The sequence below is a fragment of the Lissotriton helveticus genome, chromosome 3_2 (assembly GCF_964261635.1).
Source record: "Lissotriton helveticus chromosome 3_2, aLisHel1.1, whole genome shotgun sequence".
Lineage (NCBI taxonomy): Eukaryota > Metazoa > Chordata > Amphibia > Caudata > Salamandridae > Lissotriton > Lissotriton helveticus.
In genome coordinates this window covers 310,814,136-310,834,085 of record NC_136062.1, presented here as the reverse complement: position 1 = coordinate 310,834,085, position 19,950 = coordinate 310,814,136, and the positions used below count along the sequence as shown (strand labels likewise).

General features: G+C 44.9%; 1 protein-coding gene across 1 annotated transcript in view; it reads left to right on the top strand.

Moving 5' to 3' along the window:
- METTL15 (methyltransferase 15, mitochondrial 12S rRNA N4-cytidine) overlaps positions 1-19,950 on the top strand; it is a 971,710-nt gene that overhangs the window by 787,788 nt on the left and 163,972 nt on the right. Inside the window, exon 5 of the mRNA XM_078684202.1 lies at positions 15,776-15,954. Coding sequence (XP_078540328.1) covers positions 15,776-15,954 — 179 coding nt within the window. The remainder of the gene's footprint in view (positions 1-15,775; positions 15,955-19,950) is intronic.

Genomic DNA, 19,950 nt, shown 5'->3' with positions numbered 1-19,950 from the left:
TCCAACAAATCTGTGGGTGCGGGTTCCCCTTCCCATCCTGGGAGTTGAAGCAAGCAGAGCAAAGGATGTTAAACTTGGGCTTCTTGTTTGGGCCAAACCAATGCCATGAAATTTCGAAATGGTGCATGAATAAGCTTTATAAACAGTTCTTTCTTGGATGATAGTCTGTTCAGAAATTCCTCACCCAGGCTCCCAATCCACGATGCAGTACAGCCTTTGCTTGTGATGTCAGTTCCTGTAAGAAGCCTATATAAGCGATGGAGGTATCACATTGCATTAATTTACTTTCTTTCTGTTGGGTTCTTCCCCACTCTGCTACTATTTTTGCCTTTAATTTTGTCTTCTTGCAGTTAGAACTTCTATTGGACCTACTTCCTGATGTTCTTGCCTGGATCAGTTCTCATCCCTGATGTCAGAGTGAGTTTAGTGCCTTGTGAAAAGCTTTTGTATTAATATTCATCTTCAATCAAGGGCTACAAGTCTGTAAGAATGAATTTTACCCTACAAACCTTAACATTCAGTGCTTGACACTCTTGAATGGGGTGTGCAGGCTTTCATTTTGCGAGAAAGCACTTTGCACCATCGTTGGTGTTCATAAACAATTGTGAACTTACTTAAAAGGAACAGACCGCACACATTCCTAAGACCGCGTGACTACAGACCACACCTTGGTGGGCTATGATCAAAAATCCTCTGAAACATAGATTGCACAGGAACATATGAAGTTTCCATTTGCTCTAAACCACTTGCCACCACTTTGTAAAAACTTCCCACAAGGTACACTACAAACACCACAGTGATTGGATAGTCAAACCTTGTGCCTTAATGGAGTCTAGTACATTTTTATGACTAAAGTAATTCCTCTGAAGCACTATATGGTGCAGGCTTATTTTGGTGTTCCTGAATACCAGTTGTGTTACAGACAGCACATTCGTTTTTTTGTTAGGCACTGGGAGATTAAGTGATTTGCCCACAATCCCAGAATGTTACTCTGCCAATATTTGAACCCGGTTCCCCAGCTTTGAGGTTGCCCGCTCTAGCTGTTATGCCACATCCTCCCCCCCATTACAAAAACCTGGGAAAAGCTCCAGGCTATTACCAGGTGCCCACAGATGTGTTTAAAAAGAACCTGGACATGTGGCTGGGCCCTATGACCGTTGCCTTTAACCCCTTCCATGCTCATGACGGAACGGTTCCGTCATGAGCGTCGGTTGAGCTGTGCTCATGACGGAACCGTTCCGTCATGGTTCCATAAGCTCAATGGAACGTTCAGCACAGCGCGACAATTTGCGCTGCGCTGAAGCGGTTAATGCAGTTGTACTGGAAGATGTGGTCCTCGATTCATGGAATACATCTATAATATTGCCCGATTCATATACAAGGACCTAGGGATGACCCCTCCAACTACGCCCAATTTTGTTATTGGACGGAGAAGGTAAAATCTTTGGCAAGCTGCTGTTGACTCGTCTGGAGACATGGATGAAGAACAATGGCATAATGTCTTACTTGCAATCCGGATAGGGCCAGAGTTTGATTGGCCAAGTCTTGCGCCTTTATATGATCTGTTTGAAGTACGTCACGGTACGGAAAACACCACACTTCCTGGTTTTTATTGATCTAAAGACTGTTTTTGACAGCGTGGACCGGACTACACTATGACAGATCCTTGAGGATCATGCTGTTCCCAAGTACTATATGGCCCCAAAGGTGAGTGTATATATGTATTTCGAATACAGTTGAGGGACAGACAGGGATGCGTACTTGCACCAGTCCTATTTAACATCTATTTCAACGACATAGGGAAGACACTCATCAACCTTGCACTGTGCTGTAAATGAGGGTCTCTAGTTGGCAATGGTTTGCACTGTTGTCCAAGTAGGGACCCTTCTACCTAGTCATGGTAAGGGGGACACTATACTAAAATTTCTGGCAGGCGGAGGGCCCTTCTCGTCCAGTCACGGGCCGAGGTTGGCGGGGGACCCCTCGTCCTTCCCTGGGTCCCTCTCGCTCCTCCACACAGGCGGCTGCCTCGTCGAAGGTCGGGTCGACACCTTTCTGGCGCCATTCCTTCACCGCCCTGGCTCCGGCCCAGCCCGGGTCTCCTGCGCCGAGCTCTTTGGCGGAGGTTGTTCCGGCGTCTCCCCTGGCATCGGACGACGATAACCTGCCTCAGATTGCGGACTCTACGGTGCCAGGCCGTCTCGTGGCCGTTGACTCGTCCTCGGACGCCTCTTCTACAGAGTTTCGACACTTGCTCGTGTCATCCTCGCCGGAGACAGGCCGACGCGTCGTGGCTTTTTCCCCGACGTCATCTATGGACGGCTCCACGCCGCGACCGCGGTCTTCGCCGGAGGTGCCGCAGGTCCCCCACTCCTCGGTCCCTCTTCCTCCTTTCCAGACCTGGTCCCTCCTTCCTCCAGTTGGCTTGGGGAACGGACGTCTTAGCTTGCAGCCTCCGCCTACTGATGACCCGCTTTCCCCATCGTGGGGCCCTACGGAGGTGGTGCGGCCTTCGCTTGCACTGTTTCCACGGCAGTGGGAATTTTGCGCATGGGTGATCCGGCTGCCCATTTCCCCGCGGATCATCTTCTGGAGGTTCTTCATTAGGGCTCTGGTGGCAGGGAGCTGCTGCTTCCCTTTGAAGGTGCGCTCCATTCTTCTCTTTTGGGGAGTAGGCGTGACCCGGTGCCCCAACACCTTCGGCACCGCCACCATCCGGCGCCGTAAGATCCGGTGTGTCTTTCCCTACACCCCTCTACCAGAGGCCCTCTTTTGCAGAATGCCTTTCCCTCTCTGCCGCCGCTGTTGTCTCCCCCGCTGGCTGGACTCAATATATTCGCCTCAACTAGTGCGGCTCTGTGGACCCTTAATACGCTGTGTGTTTTGGCTAGGGCCAATTCTTGTTTGTGGGACTCGGTGGAGTCCCTTATGTCTGCTGCTTCTCAGGAGGGTGCCTGTGTTGATTTGAGGCACCATGTGTTTAATGGCCAGGAGCTGGCGGCGTTTATTCTTCGCTGGACATCTCGGAGGTGCTTGTTCGTGCCACGGCTTCTTCGGTTGCACTTCATCGCCATGCCTGGCTTCAGGACAGTGTGTTCCCCGGAGAACGTTCGGGAACGGCTGGTGGACTTTCCTTACAATGGTGCTCTTTTGTGCCACGCCCCTACAGACGCGGCCCTTCAGAGGTTCTTGGCGGGTCTTCATCCTCCTCCTTCTCCCTCTCATTCACTTGTGAGTTGATCTGTTTTTTTTGGGAGGTTTTCTTACGTTGGGGCGGGTCGCCCCAGTTGTGTGGTCTGTGTGCTTCATGTGCATTTGAGTCCTCCTTGTTGGGACTGTGGTTCTGTTGGCTGCTGGCCGGCCCTTCTTGACTGTGTGCTTTTGCTTTGGGTTCTACACCAAGCTGGCCCTGAGACTAGGCCTTTTGTTTTTCCTCTTTGGCTGCTTGACAAGCCTTCTGCAGGTTTTTCTGTAGGTATTTTCTGTTGCCCTCTGCTGCAGAGGTTTTTCCTAGAGGTTCCCGTGTCTTGGGATGTAACGTGCCATATGTGGGGCAGTGGTAACTGTTATATAGCTCTGTCATGTGCTGGAGAGCTGTGGTCGCCTTCGAGCCTCTGTTCTCCGTGGCGTTAAGATATGTTGCAGATGCAATCCTCTTGCTGTTGCTGGCTCGGAATGGCTTGAGTTGTGCCCCGGGGTGTCCTTCTCCGGGGTCACTGCGCTGTTTGCCTGGTCTGGCCTGCTGTCGGCTGCCTGGCGTCTTGGCTCTGTCTGGTTCCACTTCTTTTTGGGCCGAGTGTGCGGACTCCTCCCTGGAGCATGTCCGGACCCTTCTTCGGCTACCTGCTCCCTGTTTCTGGCTTGCCCTAAGTGAATCCTTTCGGGGTGCTCTCAGCATCTGGCTGTGCTTGCCTGTGCCGACCTACTGTCTTTCTGCACCATTGTGCCTTCTTGGCGCTTTAGTGGGACTGTCATCCTTGCCTTGACCGCTTCTTCCAGTGGGCCCTGCATTCAGTTCCACCTCTCTTCCCTGGGGATGAGTAGGTTCTTGTGTTCTTCTCCCTCTTTCGGGCGCAGTCTGTCCCTGTGGAGCGTTGAATGGTTCTTCCTGGGTGTCCTCGGGCTTCCCTGTCTGCTTCCGCCTGCTTATTGTTGGCAGCACCGTTCTGTCTGGTCTATTGCCTTCTGGCTGTGATAGACTCGGCTGCCCTCTTCACTGGGTGTGCTCCCGGTGGGGTGGGGGGCTTGCCTTTGCTCTTCCTCTTCTCCTTGGAGTCTCTAGGTTGCTCTTCTCCATCGGTGCTCCTCTTATTGTCTTGGCCTAGGTTGGAAGTTCTGTTGCCTTGCATGGGCGAGGGGTACTTTGGCCTCCTTTCGCTCGGTTCACTTTTCCTCTGCTGAGTGAGGACGTCCTACCTCTTTTCTTGTCTTCTCGTACCCCTCTGGGGTCGGTGGTCCTCTAAGTGTTGGGGCTCCCCCTTGCCTGGGGGGACGGGGCTCTTCGCCCTGTCCGTTTGAACCGTCCCCTGTAGGACTCTCTGTTATGTCCAGACGGGTGGAGTCCTCTTGCAGACCCTCCTCCCCTCTGGGTATGGCTAGAGTATCTATTCTACATTTAGGAATCTGCGGCTAGTAATCTCTATCAGATGTACGAGTTACCTCCCTTCGGTAACCATGTATCTGGTAGAGACGATTCTAGCCGCAGATTCCTTCACGACCCCCACTTCCTCCTCGTTCTGCGAGGACTTTTGGCTTGGTCTTCTGCACTCGCCTCCCTGCGGGCAGCTGTGTCTACTATGAGTACATTCTTTCTGACAGGATGTTCGTCCTGTTTATTTGTTCCTTTTCCTCCCCTTTTGGCATATTGCAGGATAGGTTTATAGGTACTTCGGTGCCCTTATGCTCTGGTTGCTCCAGGTTGGGGCCTACACCCCTCCCTCCCCCTTTATTACTAGGGTTCTGGGCCCTCTGCTATCCTCTAGGTTGGGGTTTTTTGGCTGTGCCTCTGCCTTTTGTTCCTTATGAGGGTTTTCATACTCTGTGATGGGGCTGTCTTGGAGTTTTGCCTTTCCCGGTTTGTCCCGGACTGGTTCCCCTTCATTGTTTTCGGTTGGAGGTGTAGTCCTGCTACATGTTATCATGTCACTTTGACATATGTTCTTTGTCTCCTAGGGGGGCTATCTCCGTACTGGCAGGGTTGCTGCTCAGGGCTGGGCTCTGTTCTGTATTATTTTCCCTGGATTTGGGTACTGAAGTGCCTAGCACTGCTCTTTATGGTGTTGTTCCTCACCATTCCTTTTTCCACTTTTTCTGCTCTTTCGCACACTGTTCCTATACTCTCACAGTTTTGTCTGCTGGCTCCGCGCTCTGGCGTGGAAAAGTTCTCCGAAGAAAACTGACGTAGGTGCGCCGGGGTGGGACTTATGTGACCTCGCTGATGTCACATATGCAGACAATGCCTGAGCAGGGTTGCGTGGTGCCGTCCCCCCGGCACGCAGGGATTTCCGGGTACAGTCTCATGCCTGGGTATAATTCTACATTAAGGAATCTGCGGCTAGAATCATCTCTACCAGATACATCCTTACCGAAGGTAAGTAACTTGTAATTCTAGCATCCACTCAACTGTCTATGCATCCCCTATTGGAAGGCTTTGAACTCTTCTGTAGACCCAAAAAATTAATAATACATTTCCAGAAAACAAAGTTCATGATAATAAAATGAAATGCCAAATTAAAATCAACCTTCAGGATATATTGCAACCAAATAGAACAGGTAATAAACTTTGATTATCTCGGCATACGGATTGATGATATGTTGCTCTGGGACAGCCAAGTATCCAAGTCTAAAATGGTCCTCTCTCAACAATCCGGGCAGTACGGAGATTTGCGAACCAGTGCAATAATCGCCTGTAGAGACCATCTCTGTCTGTTTATAAAACTTGAGCAATAGCTGCAAGCACCTACTGGGGAGAAATCTGGAGACATACAAATGCAGAGACCTTACAAAAAGTGAAAAATGCCTCTTGAGACGTCTCCTACACCTAGGCCCAGGGATTCCAATGGTAGCACTCAGAGCTGAACTGGGAATAAGGTCTGTGGCAGATTATATTGCTTTCTGCCCTGCAAGCTATTGGACCCGTCTGCTTTCCGCCCTGCAAGCTATTGGACCCGTCTTTGGTCCATACCGGTTCTTGTAGAGTACCAAAAGGGCCTCAGAGACATCCTGAGATTGATGAACTGTAATAAACAGCTGTGGATCAGACATATAGCGCACACTTAAAAAACAATTGGCTACACACCCCCAGCAAACACTGGTCATCCACTGTCACCCATAACTGTACCCACACCTTCAGACCGGCCATCCTCCCACACAGCCCACCTAACACACACACTCGCTCCTACAACACCTCTACCTTACCCGCCAACACACGTACCTTACCCGCACACTTTAGCCCCAATTTACACACCAGGCCAGTCCCCAACACCTACATCTATACCTTCAACACAGTCGCACTCACCTCCCATAGCTACCCCCAGAGCCCACCCAGCACACACTCCCTTACCAGCAGCATCCCCCCATCCACACTCACACACACAATTATTCACACAGACCAGACCCCACTTACAGTCACCCATACAGTCACCCTTACAACCCACCTTACAGACACACTCACGCCCACAGCACTCCTCTCACCCACACCTATACACTCAACAACCTCTACACCAGGCCAGACCCCAATGCAGGCATCCACACTCGTATCCAAACCCACACACATAACACAACCACATATCACATGCCCACCTGCACATAACCCCCAGACTCGAAGAAATCATATCCTCTTTGTACCAAATCAAAAAAGAACTCCAAGCTCTCAATGATCGTCTAGCGAAACACCCATGGGGTGACAGAACAAACAGAACAACTAGACATCCCAAAATCTGCCAACCTAGAAGCCAAATTACCACTGACACGAATCCCTACTGTCCCAGCTGGTCATCAGTCCCCTTCTCCAACAATTCATCCCGACCAATTAGAAGCACCAACCAGCTCTCAGAGAGTGATCTCCTTGCCCTGGTGAGTTCATACGTTCCCGCTTCTAAGAAGCCTATCACACCTCCACCATCACCAACTCCCGTTTCATTAAAGCCTAACACACCCGTTGCATCATTAAGTCCTACTATCCCCAAGTCCGGGGGTGGCATGGCCTGCATACATCGTAGCAATATCTCAGTAAGCAGAGCAATCTCCCCTTCTTTCCAGTCATGTGAATACATGTGCCTTAATATCTCTAGTAATGGTACTCCGGTTTGCTCTCTGCATATCATTTATCACCCACTAGGTGAGAACCTCACCTTCACCGAACACTTCATGGACATGGTGTCATCATACATGGGTCGACAAAATACCCAAATATTCCTCGGAGACTTCAATCTCCATTGGAATGATCCTAATGATTCAGCAGTGAACAGTCTTAAGAATTTCCTGGCGGACCTACACCTAACACAGTTTTGCAACATCCCAACACACGACAAAGGATCGATCCTGGATTTCCTAATCTCTAAATCAGGCCCCATTCAGCTCGATTCGATCCTACCATGTGATTGGTCAGACCATCACATCATCACCTTCACCATTAAGGAAAAGGTGAAAACGAGCTCAGCCCAACCCACGAGACCGAAAGTGTGGAAAAGAGACCTAAAAAAACTTAAGCCCAACACCTTACCGCCCTCCTGTACCAACCTATTGCTGCCTCCCGTAGGATCTACTACAGTACACAAGCACACCAACCACTACCTCTCGACCATGACATCAATAATAGAAGAGGTAGCTCCTTTGCAACAAAAAAGAGTCTCTCTGAAAGACTCTAAACCTTGGTATAACGGTATACTCAACGAGGATAGGCGCTCCCTCAGAACTGCAGAAAGGATATGGAGGTCAAAACCGTCTACCAATCACCTTATGATCCTCAGGTCAAAGAGAAATGCATATTTTCGCAAGATCGAACGCAAAAAAGCCGATTTTTTAAGCTTCCAACTTGACCAGGCAAGAAACCGTCCCAAAAAACTCTCTTGAGCTGATCAAAACTCAGCACCTCATTGCCCACAAGACACTGAATGCTCACAGCCAAATTGTGAAGAATTCTCCACCTTCTTCTCCCTGAAGACTGACATCATCAAGAAAGACCTCCTAAAGGACCTAACCTTATACGCGGGACCGACTACACCAATCCCTCCTATTCCTAGCTCCACGCCATGCCAATCTCCTTCAAAGTACAATCCTAAAAATAATGCAAGCTGGTCATCATTTTCCCCCTACTCCGAAGTGGCCCTAGGCAAAATTCTCAGTGCATTGAACCCAGCCAACCACTCCGCTGACCCGCTTCCGGAAAACGCAGTCAACGACCTCACTCCTTCTACCTCTCTGGTCTAAGATCATTAACAGTTCCCTCCAACCAGAATGCATCCCAGACACCCTTAAAATAGGCCAGGTCTCACCCATAGTAAAGAAGCCCACGGCAGACCCCATGGACCTAAACAACTATCGCCCAATCTCCAATATTCCCACCCTAGCAAAGCTGCTGGAAAAATGTGTACATCTACAGTTAACGAAACATATGGATCATTTTGACCTACTCAACCAATACCAATCAGGTTTCCGTGCTGGCCACGGCACAGAATCAGCCCTGACGCACATCATTGATGATGCGTTGCAAATACTTGACCAAAATGGGTCTTGTTTACTCATCCTACTTGACCTATCTTCAGCCTTTGATACGGTTAAACACGAGAACCTGTTAGACCTCCTAAAACACAGAATGGGCTTATCTGGGGCAGTGATAAGTTGGTTCACCTCATTTCTCCAAAACAGGACACAACAATTCAAAATCAAGAACACCCTGTCCAAGCCCGTCCTGGAACCTCTAACGGAAATTCTACAAACCTCTAAAGTACAATACCACATGTAAGCAGATGATGCACAGCTATACCTCAAGATACACTCCTTAGAGGATATCAAACTACTCAACACAGCTCTAAGGAACACCCAAACTTGGCTGGCAGAAAATCATCTTAAACTGAACGCCCTAAAGACTGAATTTCTTCTAATAGCTCCACCGGCTCAAATCCCGAAATTGCAAGACTGGATCAAACATATTACGGCGTTCAACGTACAACCGACCATTGTGGATTCAGCTAAGTCACTTGGAATAACTTTAGACAGTATCCTCAACATGCAAAAACATATCAGCAATGCTACAAAGGGAGCCAACCTTCAATTAAACACACTGAGGAAACTAAAACCCTTCCTACCACACAATGACTTTAAGCAGGCAGTACAAGCTCTGGTTATACCCAGAGTGGAATACGGTTGCATCACCCTTTGTGGCCTACCCAAAGCATCAACTGCACCCCTTAGAGCCTCTATTAACGCTGCAGCAAGACTCATAACTGGTTCTAAACGTAGCTCCCACATCTCCCCGGACCTTCAATCCCTGAACTGGCTACCCCTAGATGCGAGAATTCAGTTGAAAATTGCGTGCATGATGCACAGAGCCTTACATCAAAAGACACCTAGCTACCTGGCACAGAAGCTGACGATCTCTGGTGGTACCAGATCCTCAAGAAATGCGGAAAAATGACTTCTAAAACCGCAAAAATTCCATAAGAAAAAACCTATAACAGATACTTCTCTGGGATGGCACCCAGAATTTGGAATGCCTTACCCCCTGAAATCAGACTTAACCCGTCCACTACTGCTTTTAAAAAGGAAGTTAAATCCATCCTCATGGCTAAATACACATGAGTTTGTCTGCTGAATAAATGTGATGAAAGGCAGATAAACTCTCAACCACAAGACACTTAATGATGCCAAATGTAACTATATTGTCTTTCTTTATTGTATTCTTTGTATTACTGTGTGGATCTACTCTTAATGCCTGTATATGTAACATTTACGTTCTGTATAGTGCTCTGATATCCGCTAGGATCTTGTTCGCGCTTTATAAAACTTTTCGAATAAATAAATAAATAAATAGAGATCCATTGCTTCACCCAGAAATTATCAACAAAGATACACTACTACTGTTGAAAAGGAAATACTGGGACTCTATGTGGCAAACGTTCGAAGATACAGGCAGTGCCTTGCTAATCAAATATATGGACTTATAGGCCAAACCCAGGTGGGAACCTTACATTGATTCGATTTTTCCACCCAAAACAAATTACTCTTTTTCTCAGTTTCAGGTTAGGCACGTTACGGTGCCAAGATGCCCATGGGCAATCGTGCGCTCTACAAATTCATAAATCAAATCAAATCACAGTCCACTCATATACTAAGTCCTGGTCCAAGGGCTAATGTAGCAGAGATGGGATGTGTGCCTGCTTGGTGACCAAGAAACTTTGAAGCACTTTCTGATACTCTGCAATAACTCCCTAGCCCTTCATAGGACCTACTTCTGTCCCTTGGTTTTTAAATATAGTACGAGGAGTTGTAAGGATGCTCTACTATTGTGCTACAGAACTGACCACCCGAAGGTCTACCAGGCCGAAGCCTCATATATACATCATCTGGAAACAAAGACAACTGGTCACAGCAAAGGCAATGGAGAGCACCACTCTCTAAGATAGTTATCACGAAGCCCATATATTTTTACTATCTTTTCTACCTTATGTTACTTATGTCTGGAGCACCAGTCTTACGTCTGGATTGTAACTGTTATAAACTGCTTTTAGTGATTTGAATTGTATCTGCATATTATTGGATGGGACTGTCTCTTGGCAACTGTATGTAGCTTTTTACTTTGCTTTCTTCCCAGATATGTAAGATCTTCCAACTAATGTTTTCTTTACACTGTTGCACTTTTTGCGTACAAGCCATACTAATAGCCTGTTAGCTCCCTATGCTGGCAAACACAAGTTGCACTCTATCCCGCAGGTTGCACAATCAAGAAATACTTTGTTATCCAATTGTATTCCTTTTTGACCAGTTATAGATGATTTCTGTGGCTGTTGCCCACTTAAGCTCTCCAACAAAGTCCCAAAGAGTTTTTTTGCCAACTCTTTTTGTAAGCCCGTTACATGACCTCATATTCATTCATTTTTTGACTTAGGAGGCACTTATAGCCAGATAATGCTGGCAGCTGCACGCAGCACTTTATTTTGTCTGCTACATGGATTCATAAGATCTTTTTGAATAACTCTGTTCTTGCTTAGCTGCACTTTTTGCGGGAGTTGCACATACAATCCTACAAGACTAACAGTCTTTACTTTTTTGTGTTGGCAATTATACCCTGCATCTTAATTTGCAAACTGTATGATCTTGTGCGCCCTCCCCAACTGGCTTTATTTTCTTATGTACGGTTGCATTTTAGTTGTTCCTGTGCTTTTTTAGTTTCTCATGGCCCTCTCTCCTTTTAAGCATGGTTTGACTTGGTTACAAATCACTTTTAATTTATTTTGTATCAGTTTGTTATTTAAACTCTGTACCACTTATTAGGCATTTGAAAGCACATGAAAGTATTGTTTGCTTAGACACAAGGATTTTCATGGTTAAACCCCCTCTTATTTTACAGCTTCTTGTATTATTGGGATAATGAATCCTATATTGATTACACAAGCCAGGGGTTAATTTGCTTGTTTTATTATTGTATGGCTTTTCTGTAAATCTGAATCAATAAACTTGATTTGATTGGAACAATGCTTGACAGTGTCACTTAAATGTTTTTATTATACCGTAGAATAGTCTTTCATTTAACTATTAACATAATTAGTCTATAAATCCCACATACCATCACAAGCCTCATGCAGCAATGACAGGGTTGGGAGTTAAGGTTGACTTTGGTTGTTAACTTGCAAATACTTTTTTATGGCCTTGCCACTATAAACGTATTAGCCACGCCTGACTTTGTTTTAAAGCAGCCTGCATTCCTTATATGAAAAGCTGTCTCTAATGTTCTTATTAGAGTCCAGTTGTTATATCACTAGTCGCCAGTAATAATAAAATGTAGATGTTTTACTCGAGTAACTGCCAAAGGTATAGGCAGTGTGAAAGAGAAGTCACTGAACAGAATAACCGATTGCATGGGTAAGATTGTACCCACCATGGGACAGAATAACTAGAACCGCAAGCAATACAATCGTGTGTTATTGTTTGTAAGGCAGAGCTTGATCGAGTGCAGGTAGCAATGGCGTCCTGTGCTCTCCAAGCGATGTGTTTCTGCATGCATTGTCACCAACAGGGCACAAATCCTAAAAAAAGAAGAGGGGGGACTAACCTAATTAATCAGTATGCAAGTGTCATGGCATGTGACATCACGCCACCTGACATCGCGGCACGTGAGGTGCGTGACATCATAGGAAGTGGCATCACAAGAAGTGACATCAGATCTTAAGCCCTCACATATATGTTTAGCAGGTCTATTTCGAGTATACAGGGAAACCCTCCTGATTTAGGCAGAAGATTCACACTTTTGTAAGCTTCACATAAACCACTGTTGCCTCTAGTCAGCGTAAAGCTTCCTCTAGCCATAGTGCTTTAAAAGAACAAAATTGTGATATTTAAATTATTACAACACCTCCTCAGGGGTAGTAAACGCTATGTAAATGCTATTTATTTTGTGCTAATACTGGGAAAGTTCAACACAAATGACCGTCTTACAGTGCATGCATATCTCCTAAACAGAGCCTGAACAAAGTAAAAAGCTGCAATATGTGTGAAGTGCTAACAAGGTGTGAGCCTTTATTTCCCCTCTGCTCCATCTGCTTCTAGGTGCGAGGTTCCTGACTGCTGCCAGCCAGGAGACTTGAACAAAAGGAGGCCTGATGACCCCTCATATACTTCCTTTGTAATGGGCCTAGGAGTCAGAAATAAGAGAGCCCCATCCCGTCCCACCTGCACATTGTTTCCGATGGAAAGCAGGAAACGTGCAGGCGTTGCTGAAAGTGTCCCAGTGTTTGGAAATGACACCAGGACGAATTCAGCATCTTTTTCAGAGGGGCCTACCTTCCTGGCAGGGTGGACTGTGTCCACCCTGTGAAAGAAGTGGGTGAACGCTGTCCACCCGCATGTACCCACGACTCGTGCACAGGTCACCACAGCCTGCATCTGTTTCCACACACGGCTGACCGCTGCTGGACTCAACAGAAACACACTCAGTATCACATTCTCTGAAGTACTCAGCCCCAATCGCTGCCTTCACGTAATCACGCTCTGCCATATGAACTCATGTCATGCTTATTCCCTTACATGAAACAAAAAACATCACAATGCCAGTACTGATACCCTATTTCTTGTGGCGCATAGAGGTAAATGAATGTCGCCTTGAATACTTATTTCCAAACAGAATTTAATCAAAATAGGAGTTGGTAACTAATAAGACATGGTTGTCTTTTCTTTTTTCCAGCTTTTTGGTCCTGAGGAGAACCCCAAAGCAGAAAATTCAGGTTTCGAAACGTGTTGACTTTTTTTCTAGCCAAACAAGTGTATAAATGAATGCCTTAATTGTGCACCTGTAATTGGCTGTGTATAATAATGAAGTGTATATTTTGTTAGGGTTGCACTTGGGAGGAAATTTTGAAATTTGGCTTTTGTTTGTAATTGTTTGATGTATATAAATATGAAGTACTGAAAAGAGTTTGAGTGTTGGTATGCTGGAATGATAGTGGTTTGGATGAATGTTTGATGGGATATGTTTGAATGGGATTGAAAGAGAGTTTAAAGTCTGGGTGCAAGCGTTTTTGGAAATATGAAATTGATTATTGACTTTTGTTTTGTATAAATAAGGTTCGGTCACTGTTTGGGTGTGCATTTAAAAAGAAAAATTTTAGATTGATCAAATTTTCTTCACTTAATTAATACATGTGAATTTTTTAATCGATTTTGATTAAATTCTATTTGGAATTAAGTGTTAAGGGTGACATTGATTTACTTCTATGCGCCACAAGAAATAGCGAAATGAGTATCAGTACTGGCATTGTGATGTTGTATTGTTTGAATAGGGCTCAGCCTTACTGATTGGAGCCAAAACCCTTCATTGCTCTTTGGTTTTATTCCCTTACATGGTCACGAAACTCGTTGTTGAGTTACAACAGCCTTATAATGTTCCATATATTCAAACGTAGACATATCATCGGAAGAAAGTGAAAAATCAATACCTTAATTTGACTAACAAAGTAATTTAATAGCTAGCTTTCGTGAACCAATTTCACTTCTTCAAGGAGACATCAAATGAGCTTTGAAAGAAATTAGCATAATTTTGTTTCACCAAAGCAAAACTGTTACCTCCCTTCCCCTATAAATGTTTTTAGATGTTGTTACTTATTGGCATATGTTTTTTGGGGCTGTACACATTGCATTCGGTGACAGTCTTCATGTTAATTAAATACTTCCTTGAGACCGGGACGTGTTATCTAAGTGTTTTTGCCAAGGAAGGTTCTGCGATTGCCTCGGGGTGTTGGTGGTATCACATCAGTAGGAACTTAAGTTCACTGTAGATGATAGTTTTCCCAGATAGAGACCTAGTTAAGTCAACTATCCAATTCCTACCTCTTGTGTGGACTTTCAGTAGGAAGTAAATGGTAGGCATCATGGCATGTGGTGCTGTTGCAACTAGTGGTCCTATGTCTCCGTGCCTCTAACTTTTCCTTATACTCGTCTATGATTTTTGTCATCTGGTTACTCTGGAGTCTCTCATAACATGCTAAATCATGCAATTAATGGTGTGCTTCTTGTGACTACGGCCCCCTCATCCGCCATGCTGTGTACTAGGACCCTTGCACCCACGGCAACGTCTCTGGCAGGAGGGCTGGCACAGTAGGGAACATTAGATGGGCCACAACACTGCCCTGGACACATACCTGAATGTCCATCAACAATGTTCATGCTCTGCAAGTAAGCCAATGAGGCAGGACGGACTACCACATTTAGGCCCCTCACGTCAGCCTTGCCAAGAGCCGGGCCCTTGTTACCTTAGTCACATATCACCATCAGGAGGACATGCTAGAAAAGGAACATAAGCTGGTCGAACCAACCCACAACACCTGTGCATATGCCTGTGTACCTAGGCACAATGTCTCCATAAGTGTACACCAGTATGCAGTATGAACCAACAAGGCAGGGAATGCCTAATCAGAGAAGGTAGCACATCCTCCTCAGAGTAAATTCTGGGACAAGGAAGGGAGAGTTGGAGTAATGAAAAGCACAAGTAAGTAATCCTACTATTACACATACTACACATCTGCATGCACGAATTTATGACTATGTACCCCCTCAATGGCTGTCTCGCTCACTCTATATTTGTGTAGGTGTGTGTGTATATACAAATCTATAATACTTGTGTGTGTGTGTGTGACTGTATAAAAAATGCATTCTATGTACAATGTACGTCTAAACTTTTGAACAGGTTAAACATTGTTTATAACACTTCTTGCCTTTTAATTCTAGATGTGTGAATGCTTTAGTAATGTTTACATCAGATTACTGTGAAGTTTCTCGGCTTTATATAGAGATGTTGGTCACTACAGTCACATTTTCAGGATGAAAGCTATTGTTTTGAGGTTCTTTCCTATTTAAATGCTCTTAGACAATTCTAAGTATTGTGAGCTCTTTAAAAGAAGTGGAATCTATTTCTGTTGCAGGGGATGGCTGTCGCTTATTTTAAAACCTCAAAGGCGCTCGCTAGAGATTCGCGGATTTGGCTTTATGCCTCCGTGCTATGAAGCTTCACCTCTTGTCAATGAAACCTGACGTCAGTGGACTAATTGGCTTTCCTTGTGCGTAGGTACTCTGACATGCCCACCGCGGCTGATGTTGTGAACGCTTTAGATCAACACGCGCTTGCGTCCATCCTGAAAACATACGGGGAGGAGAGGTACGCCAAGAAAATAGCTTCAGCCATCGTTCAGGCACGCAGCATCTACCCCATCACCAGGACCCAGCAGCTTGCCAGCATTGTTGCAGGTATGCTCATTAATTCTGAACAGTGTCTGAGAGGGGAAATATTAATCCCCCAAATCCCAGAGGGATCTATTTGTTCTTGAAATCGTGTAGCATCTAATCCTGCCTATCCCTATCTGATGTCACGGTTTTTTTTTATTTTGTAAGCTTCCCTTTTTTGATAATACAAATTAGCCTGATAAGACATTCTGCACAGAATGAGCTGTGGAGTGTATCTTCCACAGTAAAACATGAACTGTGAGAACCAGAGGGATTCTGTGGGCCATCACTGCTCTTGATAAATGTCATCATATCAGATCGGACACATTTGGTCTTTTTTTTTAGGTTGTTCTGTGTTATTATTTTCAGAAAAACGATTTGAGGAATACAATGTAATTAAACAAAAATAGTCTTTTTACTTTTAAGTCGTCATGGGCAACATAATCGGCCACGGTGGCTTGTTGAAATGCTACACTCAGGCTATTGGTTGCTATCTGTGGCTCCCAGAATTCAAGGTAAGATGCATACGGGCATTTCTCGATTTTCAACACCATTATTTATACTGCACCTGTTGCTCGGGTAAGAATATACCTTTAAAAAATGAAAAGGCAAAAGGAGTTTGGCCAAACAGTTACGCGTAGGTTTAATTAAACGTAGCGGCACGGAGAGCATCAACAGAGTCTGTCTGAATGTACAGACGTTTTGGTTGGTAATATATACAGTTCTTGAGGTACAATAAAACGATTACACATTCTTAGAAAGCATGAAGATCCAGGCCTAGTCATGAACCATAAATACAACCATCTGATATGGGGAGCACCGGTGACTCTCGACCTCATGGAGAGCTTGTGTGGGCCAGTGTGTATGTGTCTAGATGTCCGCATGGGGAGCGCCTGATCACTGTGTGTGGTTGGCATGCTATGTTCTGATTGGCTGAGTTTTCCTAACTACATGTGGCATCTGACTTTGTGGTATTTCGGGAACACCCAACTTTAGACAAACGTTTTATTGGGGCCAATCTCCTCAGACGTGTTTGTAGTGTAATAGCCTACCTGAGGGATCAATCGGGGCTTTCCCTGTTTGCGTGTTTGTCTTTGGGCTAAGTGTAACCGCACCTGTGACCTATCAATCGGGAGGCAGGGCCTGTCTTACCACATATCTCTGACTAGGGGTTGATGTGGAGGTCTTCCCAGGTGAATTCAAAAGCAATAATCAAGTTCATTATTACGTGCACATATAACATGGCGGTCATTAATATCATATTTATTGGCATTCTCATTTTTATGCGTACATTTGACATAATGTACATCAACATACTTTTTACTTGTATTGACATTGCTATGCATGCATTGATTATGGCGTACATTGAAATTGCATTTACTGGTATTAATGTTCTTATGCGTGCATATATCATGGTGTACATTGACATCACATTCACCAATATTAACACACCTTTCTAACGAGCATGTGTGATTTTAAAAAAGTTTGCGGATGCATGAAAAAAATCTGTGTGGTATTAAAAATGCAGCACCTAGTAAAAGTAACATAAATATATAAGAATTAAACTACCAGCCCATGGCTGGTCCAGAATTACCTTTTGTGTTTGCTTTGACTTAAATGGAATGTTGCCTCAGAGTTTGATTTAATGAGTTTTTTTAATATACTTCCAACTGTTAGATAAAATCTGTCACAGTGTTACCCACAAAGTGGCCACATTAGCACATGACATTTACCAAATTTTTTTGAAAAAGAAGAAAAATAGGTGGCAAAAAAATGAGAAAATGAGGAATCTTGTTTCAGCATCTCTATGGGATGCATAGGACTAGTCTGCTGCAGACCATTGAATGGTGGGAATTGGAACGACTCCCGATAGAAAACAATACAGTGCATGGGAGGAAACCTACCATTCTGGAATCTGTGCTGTACATTTTAAAGGAGGTCACTCAGTTTCTTGAAAACTGCCACACCTCATTGTTTCTCTAAGTAAATCATGTACTTTGGGTAATTTAGTGACTAGGGATTTTGACTTAACTAACAGCGCATCTAAAAAAAGAATGACATTCTTTATGTACTTATTAACTGTAGACTTTGCTCTACAGAATGATCGGGTGCACCAATAAAGAGGCCCTATATCAACGTTCGGCACTCTTTAAGATTGGGTTATTGTTTGTGTGGGGTGAAACCCTTCTCAAGCAGCAATCAAAAGGCTTCTCAATGTTAACTACAAAAGTCACTAAATTAACAAGTGCTTGGTCCTCCGGTAGCTTGGCACAAAGGCAATCAGGCTTAACTCAGAGGCAATGTGTACAGTATTTATTGAGTACACAAACAATAATTAAGTAAAAACACAAGACAAATCCCCAACCAATAAAGACAAATAGAGTACATTTTAATAAATAAAATGAGAACAAAAACTATAAAACTCAATCAGTAGTACACTAGATATGCAAAGTAATATTTGTAGGTAGGTATAGCACCTAAAAGCTCAAAGCACCACTCACAATCATCTGTGCTAGACTGAGGGATAGTCACTTTTTCAACCCGTCTACTATGAAGCACGGGTCGGGTTCAGGGACCAGGTTAGTCCAGCTGAAAAAGTTACCTTCTCAAAGTCGGGCACTTAAAGTCCAGAACTTAAGGATTTCTCCTTTTCTTGTAGAAGGGTGAACTCTGATGCCAGCCAAGGGTCAATGGACTTAGGGAGGTAACTCTTGGGGATTAGGATATCACTCTAGCAGATGTCAGCAGGGCTCAGGCAGTCCAGTTGCTGGTCCAGGCAGGTCTGGTTGCAGCAGGCGTGCTGGTAGTTGCATCGAGGACTCTGGACCTTGTTGTTTCCCTGGAGCACACAACAGAGGTCAGCCAACTAACCCTTGGAGTCACTCTGGTACTCTGGAATAAAGGGATCAAGTTCAGTCTATGTTCTCAGAGAGCCGGGCAGGCCTCACGCAGCAGAATAGTCTTCTTCGAAAATAAGGCAAACCTCAAGCAGCAGAGCAGTTCTCTGAAAACAAGGCAGACCTCAAAGAGCAGGGCAGTCTTCTGGGGAACAAGGCAGTCCTTCCTCTGTAATGTCCATAGGCCCAGGAGTATACAGACAAGTGTGTCTGATTGTCCACTATCTATACCTGCTGCCATCCTATGAAGTAGGTGAAACTTGGAGGCAATCCCTACATCTGGTTCTGTAAATTTACTTCCTTCCCCTGCCCAGGCTCAAGTGGTCGAAGGTGATAAACTGCTGCTGTCAAGTTCCTTTCTGAGTGTGCCAGAGGCAGCGTTTCAAATATAGATGTGGCAGGGAACACCTCTCCCCTACCCATCTTTTCAGCACATAATCCCCATTTGTCTCACTGTCTGTGAGGAATATATCAAAGGCCAACTGCCAACTAGTCACCTTCATGTGACCCAGAACACAGGCTGTAGGCACCAAATGGTTAGGACAAGAAAATGCCAACTTTCTGAAAGTGCTAAAATCACAAGAGATGGCCAATAATTACATCAGTACTGGCCATCTATTGTGATTTTAGTATATTTAGTGGCCCTGCCTTACTGACGAATAGAGCCCAACCACTTGGTGTCTAAACTTTCTAAATGTGGCATTTTCAAAATTGTGACTGTAAACCCCACTTTACCACTAACAAGGATTTAAATTAAAATTCTTTTGACACCAAATATGAAACTGTTCCATATCAAATGTTAGCACTGATTCAATGTAATAAGGTACCCCCTTGTTATCCTATTGGGGAGGTATCCTCACAGTAGTGAAAAATACATTTGGGAGTTCTTCACTATCAGGACATGTAAAACCTAATAGCACAGGGCCTACCTTTTAAATACTGTGCTACCTGCCTTATTGGTTATTTAGGACCTACCATAGGCGTGACCTATATATATTAAAAAGGGAGGTTTAGGCCTGACAAAAGGTTTATTTTGCCAGGTTGAGTTGGTAGTTTAAAACTTTACACAGGCTGCAAGGGACAGGGTGAGACCTTCTGTAAAGGACTGTTTAAATGGGTGGAA